The following is a 10,786-nucleotide window of genomic DNA, read 5'->3' on the forward strand; positions in this document are numbered from 1 at the left end:
AACACCAACCCCCCTTCACTGCTGTACTCTGCAGACTGAGAGCTCCTTCCACATTTGCAGCACATGTGATCCCCGACCAGCTCCACCTCACTGCTAACCACAGGATGATGAAATAGGGAGGGAGGATGGCAAAATGGCCACAGAGCATGATGCAACTCAAGATGCTGCCACCCAAAGTCGAGCCCTACACCTGCCTGTGGGATGAAGTCCACACACATCCTCACCATGACACCCCTCAGCTTCCTCCCCACGGGCACCTGCACTCCTCTCCTGCACGTGTGGAGCAGGTAAGGATGGTGACAGCCATGTGAAGGGACACGGGGCATGCACACAGCACCCAGACCCATGAAGGAAGCAGGGAGCAGCTGACACCGGGACCGTCCCAAAGCACAGAGGGCCTAGAGAAGAGCAACAGGTTGTAAAGTGCAAAAAATACTTTGTTGTTGTCAAGTGCAAAACCCTTTTTCATGTTTCCCCTATTTACTTCTCCTTTATACCGTTTGGAGTCAGCCGGTGCATCTGCAGAGAGATCTCTGGTGGGGAAGAACACGGTGTCCCAACCCTCCACAGGAGACTTATTTCTGACTTGTTTGCACTCTTAATGCTAAAGGTCACCCAAGCAGCCTTTCCTTTCCCACCAGTAACCAAGAACTCAGAGCAGCACAACCAGAGACTCAAGTGTATGTACTGGGTGGTGGTGGGGCATGACAACACCCAGCACGCGCCTGTGGATGGGTGGGAGAAGCTTGTTCCCATATTCAGAAGCGTGGACATCAAACACGTGCACCTCTGTGCTGGTTGTGGTTTCCCTGATGTCACCTGGTAGAAAAGTAGTATCTTGAATGTGGTGTCCATTTAGCAAAGTGGGATTATGAGCTACAGTTGGTGGTGCTGTGTGGAGCGGCTCCCCATAGTAGGGCTCTCTTGATGCCAAGAAATGGATAGATCCAGCCCTTAGGTCAGCATGGTAATAGATGTGTGCTCAGGGAGGACAGCACCCCTGTCTGCTTATAACAACCCCATACCATCATTCCCAGCATGTCCTGCTCTTCTGTACGGGCTGCTCACACATAGAGAAAGCACTAAGAGCCCAAAGAGAGCATTTTTTTTTGGCAGGAAAGGGGAAAGATCATTCTCTTTCCATGCAAAGTCATTGTCACTGAGCTGTGTCATCATGCAACCCTTTGTGCATAAAGCTCCTGTGGCATATCTGCAGAGCAGCTGGAGAGGAATTTCCGTCTCCAGGGAGGCTTTCGTTTTCTCTCTCTTTTAGAACAAGCAGCAAAAATCACACTCTCCTCCCTCCCTGTGTTTTCTGCATATGAAAAATAAAACCGAAAAGGAAATGAACTCATTTCAGCCCAATCAGAGGCAAAGCTGGAAACTGAAACTGCTTCATGACATGGGATGCTGTCAGATCTCTTATACCAACTGTGTTGTCAGTCTAGAGGTGAGTCAAGTGTTCACTCTGCTTTCACAGGCTGTGTCCACCCTGCCAGCTTATCACTAAGACTCATTTTCAGTCTGCCCTACTTGTCAGCCATCACAGCCTGTGTAGGGACCCTCTCTATAGAGAGGGGGGGCATACAGCAGGATTTGCACTGCCACAGTGCAGCATGTGCATCCTGAAACAGAAATGGTCCAGGCTCCTCCAGGGATGCCCTGATGGCTGGAGACTGTTAGTACTCACTGGAGCACCGCAGAATTGTGTATTTTGGCACTATGTGTGTGTGTGTCCAGGTGAGGGGTAGGGACACAGCCTGATCCCATACCCTTGTAGATCCTGAGGTCTGGGCTGTCGTGATCTCCTCACAATATAGTCTCATACTTTTGTGTCTTTTCTTCCTAAATGGACATTTTTAAATGAAATCCAAATCATATTCTCATTTTTTTTGGCTTGTTATAGACATAAGGCATGTTATAGACAAGACATGGCCCCAAGGTCCCCAAGCAAACATACCTAATTGCTTGTTCATACAAATCACTAGCAATTCAAAACATAGAGGGGTTCCTATATTTTCTTACAACATTGAACATATAATCTGCCTTTTCAAAACTTATAGTTCTAATTTTTACAGTGAATAAAACAGTTAAGACCTTAACGTTTTAAAGGAGAAGGCTTCACAAAACATACTGCATACCACCTTGGATTGCTCCATGCTTTCTGCTATTAATTCTGTTTGCCTTTTGCCCTAAGTTCTTCAGTTAAAACCTTTCCCAATTTAAATCTCCTTTGTGGGATTTAGGGGCACTAAGTGATTCTTTATCCAATTAGGGATTAGTCAAACAAGGCACTTCCAAAACCCAGCTCAGGGATAATATTGTTCAGAACAGTCTGAAAACCCCCTAACCATGCAAAATATGTCCTGTCCCAACTGGATCTCATTGCAGAGGTACGGAGGAGACATTGCAGCAGTAATGACTGGCTCTGTGCCAGAAAAGGAATCCAAGGTCACCATGCTGGCCTTCAGCAACACCCCTCTGGGTTCCCTAATTGTCCCGTTAGACTTCAGTGATTCAGAGCAAGTCACTGATAATGAACCCTGCATGGGTTGTTGGCTCTGTTGCAAGGCACCAGCATGCCAGAGAAGTGGCATCTCTTGTATAGGATTTCCCTTTATATCTTTTTCAATCCTCCACATGCTGCATTGACTATACACAAAAGTCATGACAAAGTGCAGAGGAGGCATACAGAACAACAAAAAGAGGAAGTAGCCAGATCCCAAAAAAGATTTGTCAGGCCAGCAAGCAATGAGGAATTCCAGAAATGGAGCACATCCAAATTCTCAACAAAGATAGGAAGACAGAAACTAACTATAGTCACCATCCAAGGGAGAACTTCTGCACAAACCCAGCAGTGATGGTGCAGCTGTGCTAACACTATGCTTGGCACTTGCAAAGACACCTACACACGCAGAGATCTCTTTAGCAAATACTCTATCAGCCTCATAAACAGTGATCAACGCCAATATTTACTTTAATGATACTTCTAGATAGCAGTTGCAAAGACGCACCTTTGTGAGGATATTGTCATATTCATGAGTGCTAAATGGAACTTAACAAGATACCTACTGAATTTTGCCATCTCTTACAACCTTTTTAACTCTTTAGAAAGCTTTTTGATTACCACCAATAGGCTGGATTGGGAATGACTTTACAAGGAGTCACCTGCAGTGTCTCTGTTTTCTGCCTTCACAGAAAATTCAGCTCACTGGATAATCTACCCTGCATAATTTTGAATTGACAATGTAAGAACCTAAAACCGGGAAAATTCAGTCAACCAAGCTTTCTTACAGTTACTCCTTGATTAAAGAGTGCACAGTGGATATAAACTCTCTTAGACTCCAGCTTTATCAGGGAAAGTCTCTGCTATCCAACCCCATCCTAAACTAAATGTTATTGCTCTCAGCAGAAAAAATACTTCACCGACACTGGCTTTGGTGGGCAGCAGATGAGAGACACGTGTATCATCTTTCAGAAGCATTTTGAAAGTAATGAATTAGTGTTGCCTGCTTGGCACACAGGTGGTCTCAGAGGAAAAGATAGGTGTTCATCCCTCTGCCAGTGGTAGAGCACTGCAATATACAAACAAGCCATGCAGCTCACCTTTTGATAAGAAAATGTGTAAGCTTTCAAGGGAAGCAAGCAAGAGACAACAGCATAGGAGGAAAAGTATAAGAATTAGTGCAAGGGCCATTAGGTAATATTTAAACAACAGATAAGACCTGTACAAGTGGGGTTACATCCCAACAGGGAGCAGGCAGTTCTCTTTAGTTTCTTTTCTTGTCTGGTTTTGGATTATATCAGAAAATCAAAGTTGGATTAGCTATTAAAAGCTGCTTTAACCTCTTCCCTCCCCACAGTGGAGGTGCCAGCAGCACAGCAGCAGCTGCAGGAGGCTGCAGCTTTGTCGCAATTGCCACCAGAAAATCGCTAGCACAGAACAAAGCCTTTTCCTTGAAAAATGAGGTTGAGATTGATGCTTAGGGCTTGAGGATTTACGAAGCTTTACTTGCCATGGTGGGAGAGCTCCCTGGAGGAAAAGTGCCTTAGAAGAGCAAACCAGAGAGTTAGAGCGATGTAAGAAATGGGGCAGGGGAGGAGGGTTGAGAAGAAGCCGGCTAAGGCCACCATCACCCTCGCTCAGAGCAGCCGCACCCTGCTGAGCTTTCCCGAAATGACCTTTGGTTTGTGCTCCTGACAATAGAGCCAAGTTTCCTGCTTGGGCACTGGGACCCACAAGGATCAACAGGAACCACCGACTGCGGTCTGCAGAAACGGGAAAAAGGAGAGAGAGAAACAAACAGCTTCTCAGTTAACACAAGGGCTGTCAACACCAGACAGACTTGATGGGAACATGTACTCCAGTGATGAAGCAGTGACAGAGATTTATTTAAGATCTTATGGGGAGGCACGGAAACAGCCTGGAGCTGATACAGCACAAATAACTGAGTTCATAGAAAAAAAGCAGCTGATTTCCTTTCTCTCCTACACTTGATTTTGTTTCTGTAACATTCGATTTCCTTTAAGCAAGCCTGCTCACTGGTGTTACTCATACGAAGGGTTCACCACGTGTTGGCTTCATTAACACGTTCCTGGTTATACACATAGCCCAGACACCAGCAAAGCGCTGTGCGTGTTATCTCAAGATGATTCTCTCTTCTCAGCAGTGTCATTGCACTCACTTTAAATGGTGTTAAGCAGAGATAAACTGGAAGTCAGCTCCAAGGAGTATGTGCTCCTTGGGCTGCTGCTCTGTTCCCTACCATGGCTGTGCCCACCTGGGGACCTGTGGAGCCATAGCATGAAACCACTTTTGTGGTTGCTCTGGTAGAGCAGCTTCCCAGAGACCTGTGCTTCCCACAGCTTTAAGGGAACTGAAACAGAAGAAGTCAGAGCCTCCAGGCTTGCAAACACAGCGGACTGTTTTTCACTCTGCCCCTGTTGCGCAATCCTGTAATTGGCAGTGGCTCCACCATGTGCTGCTCCCGCCCTAACAGACTGTGATTTGTCACAGACCAGTAAGGCTCTCACACACCAGCAAAACCCTGTGGGAGGTGGGCCAGATCCAGAGCTGGTGCAAGTCAGTTTCCCTCTAAACAGTGGGGCTTCCTGCCTTTACACATCTGCCCTCAGATACACAGCTCTGACCACAGCGATGGGGCAGATGAGCACTCCAGATGCTCCTGGTCACAGATGGGTCTATCAACCCATTTTGTACACTAAAGTCTCCCATTGCTCTTATTACTCTAGCACTATTTTAATATGAAATAATAAAAAAAGAATGCCTGTGACTCTACCAGCCCTCTGGTTTGTGCCCAGCTGTCCTGGTAGGAAAGCATCTCCTCTTCACCTGTGCCCAAAAGAAGAACCCATCTGTATTGTTGCAGAGATAGAGGGAGAAGTTGCCTTTAAAGGACATCTCCCTTTTTGGGTGAGGAAGTGTTTCTAAGCAGGACAGGATCAAGGTTCATTTGGTTTTGGCCTCACTAGAGGAAGTCAGTTATTTAAATTTGCCCAAGTAATCTATTTAATTTGCCCAAGTATTAGATCTGTCTCCAGATTCACAAAGAGCAAGCCCCAGGTCATCCCTGTCTCTGCCTAACTGAGCAAAATAACACACGTGTGCCCAGCAGCACAAGTGACTGGTGTGTCCCTCTTTCCTATGGACAGACTTAATGAGCACTTCCCCTCCATTTGGGAGTGCTGAGCACTCAGAGCACTGGAGGCATGTGGTGGATAAGCGTCCTCTTCCCCCTGTGCTAGCATCCTGGAGGAGCTACAATGATTTATGGAGCAGCCATCACGCTAGGCTGTGAGATGCAGCCCTGAGCATCACATGCTCACCTCCACAATGGGGAGGACACGTCACACTGTCTGACATGCTCTTGAGCTGTTTACTTGCCTTCCCGCCATCTAAAACCCAACCAACCTGTTTTCAAGAATGAGTTTCTTATGTAACGGGAATGATATGGGCAAAGGGCAGATCTCCCTGAATGGGGCTGGGTTACAAACTGGGGTGCTCACACACCTGGAAAAAGACCCTAAACATCAAGTCAAGCGAATAAGCCTATCTGCCATATAGGTTATATACCAAAGGATGAGAGATGAAGGTGGTATCTTCTGAAGAGCATCAGAAATTCTTCTGTGGCCAACCTAAGCTGCTCTGGCACAAGGTCCCAAACCAGCAGCATGCACTGCAGGGTGCCACTAGAGTGCACTGAAGCCAGCATTCAGCTACTGTCCTGGCAATGGCTGTGCAAAAGTCTCATCCAGCCATACTGTTTTTTAGGAAATGTCTTCCGAAGAAATGCCCTGTCCATGAGACTTTCCCACATGCCAGTAACACTGTGCCTGCTGCCTTCTGCCAGGCACCCACAGGGCTGAGGTTTCCTATGCAGGGAGAGAAATCCCAACCCTGTTTTCAGGTGTGTCATTGTTTCCAGGAAATATACTGGAGAAAGGGTTTCTGAGCTAAGCTGTGCTAATGAACATTTCCTCTTCTAATAGACTTCAAAGTCATCAGTGTTTTCCAGATACTTGATTTCAGAGTCTCCTATCCCACAGAAAGTTGCTGCTGGACAGCCCCTTGTGGGTCTGTATTACACTGCCACATCTTTTCCTTCTTTAAGCTGCATTTAGATGGGTTTTTGGCTTTCTGCTACAAATTAGTTCTTTGTTATGTCTGGCCCATCTGGGCTTTCTTTCTTTCAAGCTGTTTTCCCTTAAAAATTGAACCATCCTATGTGCTACTGCACTAAATAGCAAGCTCCCAGAGAGGCAGGAGTCAGATGAGTGACACAGCTCTGCTAACACTGCAGTGATCAAAGTGACAAAGGCCACTTCATAATTTCTCTTATTTCTTGTAAAAAGCATATCTAAAACTACAGCAAGCATAGGTGATTGCCATGGCACGTGCCAGCCAGCAACGTGTAGTGCAGGCACTGCGCTGCCGATGGGGACAATCCAGCAGTGGGAGGGAGGCCCTAAGTCATAAAAAGGCGCATGATATGGGCAGCTTGTTTCCCTTATCATTTATTCAAGGCTAAGGTCACTATCACCTCGTATGATAAAGAAGGACTGGGTCAGGACCAGCTGCTGGTTAAGAACAAGCAGTACCATCCCTCCATGTCTTCTTGCCCATCATGAGCACACCCCATCCCTTGCTTCTCCTCATCCAAGCACACCTCATCCCTCCACCCCTTCTTCCTTAGAGCAAGAACAACCTTATCCATCACAAGCACATCCCACCCTCTATGTCTCCTTCCGTAGCACAAACCCACCCTAACCCTCTACCTCTTCTTGCTTGGAAGATGCAAACCCCATCCCTCCACCTTTCCTGGGCCAGATGATCAAACCTCATCCTTCTATCATGCCCAAGATCAAACCCCATCCTTACATCTCTCCTTGCCCAGATGAAACCTCATCCCTCCACCTCTCCTGGCCCAGAAGATCGAAGCCCATCCCTTCGACTCTCCTTGACCAGAAGACTCGAACCCTCCACCTCTGGTGTCCCAGAAGACCAAACCCCACCTCCCCTGGCGCAGATGTTCAAACCCCATCCCACCTCCTGCCCTCGCACACCCGTTCCTGCCCTCACCCGGCGCTCTTCCCGTGCCCCGCCGCTCGGGCGCGCTGGGACACGCCGCCGCCTGCCCGCACAGCGGCGAGGGGGGGGGCGGGATTCCCCCCGTGCCCTTACGGTTTCCATACGTCACTGCGCGGGGAAAGCCCGGCCGCGCTCCGCCCCGCAGCACGGTCTCTGCTGTGCCGCCGCTCCGAGCCCAGTCGTGCCGATCCGCGCCACCGAGATGATGCCCGGCCGGACTCCGAGGAAGAATGCGCCGTCCGCCGCTCCCGCGGGCACCGGGAGTGAAGGGGCAGGTGGGTAACGGAGCCTTGCGGGACACACACACGCGTTTTCCAGCTGGGAGAGAGGGCAGCACCGCGGGAGGCGGGAAGAGGGAGGAGGGATGCGGCTGCTGCCGTCCGTGGGGATGCACAGGGATGGTTGTAGTGGGGTGTAATACTCATTGAAAAGAGATGAAATGGGAGGAAAAGTCACAGTATTGTGAATATGCCATGAAAGTGGAGGAGAGGTGTGGGTGCGCAGGCGGCGGTGCGGGGTCTGACGGCTGTGCTTGTGCAATCGCAGTGTCGGAGGTGGTGTCGGAGTGCGCCCTGCAGCTCCGCAGGATAGGCGACAAGTGGAACCTGCGGCAGAAGATCCTGAACCTCCTCACGAAGCTCTTCTGCCCGCAGACATGAGCTCCCCTCGGATAACAGCGTGCTGAGAAGCAGTGAAAGACCTTGGCTTTGTGAATTCGGAACAAGAGATTGACGCTGGGAGATGAAGAAAGCTCTTTGTGTTGTGTTTTGCTGCCTTTAGCCACTGAAGAATGGCTGTTGCATCAGGATTTCTTCAAAGAATGTTACAGCAATACTGACATATGAATGTCAGGTAGAAAAAAAAAGATAGCAACGGGCAAAGCCTCTCACCATGCAATGGGGTACTTGGGGCAAGCTGGAACTTGCCCTTTAGGCTGGTATACCCAGTGGCACTCTGATATTCGGGTCCCACAGCTATGTTTCACCAAGGAGATCAGACTACCTTCAGGAAGAAGCCAGAAAAAGTTCCAGTGTCTTGGAACTTGGGATCATATATTGCAAGGCAGCAGCCAGTTGCTCTATTTCTAACTGCTCTTGTTTTCTAAAGCATGGATTCTGCCGGACAGAGATCTGGTAGTGGAATAATTCCATTTAAATAAACCACTATCTATCTTAGTTGAAAAGTTATTTGTTACAGGATATTGCTTTGTGGACTAAAAGTTAGAATTCTATGAATTAACATGATATTGCATAGTTCTAGTTTATATTATATATATATTTGCATATCTATTATACATAAGTATAAATACATGCACCCTATCTGTCTGACATGAGTATTTCACAGAACTGTTAATTGAATGGTACTTGTTTAAGCTTAAAAAGCAATGACAAAAAAAAAGTTCAAAACATGACATAAACCAACATAAAAGTACATTATATAAACCAGAAGAAAGCACAATGTTGTCTTATAGTAAAGGAATGCATTATGCATCTACTTTAGTATAGTATAAAACGTATATGAGTATATATTACACAAATACAGGTATTGCGGTATGTGTGGTAGAATTGTTTCAATATTACAAATAATTTCTTGAGAAAAGTACAATACTGCTGTGTCTTTATAAATGACTTTATAACTCTTCAATAGAAGTAGATCTGAAAGTTTAATCCATGTCAAATCTCAGGTTTTCTTGAGAATGTTATTTATTCAAAGAAAGCAACTACCTCTCTTTGAAGAAATAATATCAATAGAATTGAATGTTACAGTCAATACAGAAAATGTAGCCTTGGATTTCTGTAAATTTAACTATATTGTCAAGTGAAGGTTCTTCCCTCATCCTTTATTTCCATTTAATTTCATGGTAACCTCATTTCAGTTCTGGAATGATGCAGCCATTGCAGCACATCCAGTGGATGGTGGTGCATTATGTCCATCTCACTGAGGGCTTATTACCCTTGGGTGGCTTTGGAGGAGCTGAATTAAGCATGTTAATCACCATCAAGGCAAACAGTAGCTCTAGTAGTTATTTCACATAAGATATAATCCTAAACATTATTTTTTCATGGGTGTAAGCTAGCAAGAAAATGGCTGAAGTTGGTCATGTTTTGTAGCTACTTCTGACATCAATGGTCAGTTCCTTCTCTTAACTAGCTTTGTATGTAAGTACCTTTGCATTGTCTAAGGCTGTATAGTTGCACTTTCTAAATTCTGGGTCTGTTCAAGTTAGACTTTTTTCTGCCTTGTAAAGAATTTTTTGTATGTATTTATAAATATTTTTTTTTAGCTCTTCTGAATCTGCTTTTGCAAAACTGTCATTACATAGCTCTGGTCACTCTGTCACAACTCACTACATATGGCTGTTACTTGTCACTGATTTCACTAAGGAGAAGCTGACTGACTTAGCCTACTTACCACATGGACGACTTCACCCTGTCCCAGTGGCATTACTGGGATCTTTACGATTGTCTTGAGCCTCACGCATGGTTCCCTCCTCTAAGCCACCTTGTACCTTTTCAGTGAGAGCTCAATGTTTTGAGAATAGTTGTTTTTCACTTAGCACTGCAATGTAACCTGTTTTACTGACATGTACAGAAGTTGTTTTTTCAGGTATTAAAAAGTAAATGCATAGAGTTTCTGTTTGGCCAAACACCAGCTCCCAGGCTAGCACTGTGTAGCTTGCCAAAGTTGTTCAGCAAAGGCAATGCAGGTAGCTCAGCAGAGGGGCTCCTGCTCCATGTCCTGGGCTTGGTGGAATCCCAGAGCCTTCATTAAGGACACTGAGCAATGATCGTGCCTGCCTGGGACTGTGGAAAATTCAACATTAGCATTCACATTAGCAGCTGAAATGTATTTCATAAAGGTGTTGTGCTCAATGTACTCTACTTTAAACTCAACAGGAAATGAGGTGCAGGCTGCATAGAGCCTGCCCAGTTCTTCAGGTTGCTGCACACATGAATATTATGAAAATGTATTGCCATAAATGCATTGTCATGGGGATATCTGAGTTAAGTGTTAGGGAAGTATATTTTTCTGTCTAGATCTGCAAAGACTATTTGCTTCTTTGTGTTTTTGTGTTTCTCTGAGCATTGTCAAGAGTGCTGGCATTCACTGAGAACTCAGGAAAAAGACCCAGATCCAAGCTATCAGTGCTAGTACATGAGCACCGAATCCTTAGGA

General features: G+C 46.1%; 1 protein-coding gene across 2 annotated transcripts; it reads left to right on the top strand.

Annotated features, from left to right (window-relative positions):
- Positions 1–7,811: 7,811 nt before the first annotated feature.
- On the top strand, positions 7,812–8,339 carry PMAIP1 (phorbol-12-myristate-13-acetate-induced protein 1). Of its 2 annotated transcripts, none has more exons than XM_005152122.4 (2): positions 7,812–7,863; positions 8,156–8,339. In XM_005152122.4, exons 1-2 carry the CDS (start codon positions 7,812–7,814, stop codon positions 8,266–8,268), a joined length of 165 nt encoding a protein of 54 aa, XP_005152179.3. In that variant the 3' UTR covers positions 8,269–8,339. The 2 variants fall into 2 exon arrangements, 1 of the variants encoding a protein (XP_005152179.3); XR_004550602.1 differs by having other exon boundaries at positions 7,830–7,884; positions 8,156–8,220.
- Positions 8,340–10,786: the final 2,447 nt, after the last annotated feature.

Source organism: Melopsittacus undulatus, chromosome Z (genome assembly GCF_012275295.1).
Source record: "Melopsittacus undulatus isolate bMelUnd1 chromosome Z, bMelUnd1.mat.Z, whole genome shotgun sequence".
Taxonomy (NCBI): domain Eukaryota; kingdom Metazoa; phylum Chordata; class Aves; order Psittaciformes; family Psittaculidae; genus Melopsittacus; species Melopsittacus undulatus.

Bases quoted from the DNA above. Each gene is read 5' to 3' on its own strand.
- PMAIP1 (XM_005152122.4), top strand. From the start codon at position 7,812: ATGATGCCCGGCCGGACTCCGAGGAAGAATGCGCCGTCCGCCGCTCCC. The intron at 7,864-8,155 runs GCACCGGGAGTG...GTGCAATCGCAG, and splicing joins GCCGTCCGCCGCTCCCGCGG to TGTCGGAGGTGGTGTCGGAG.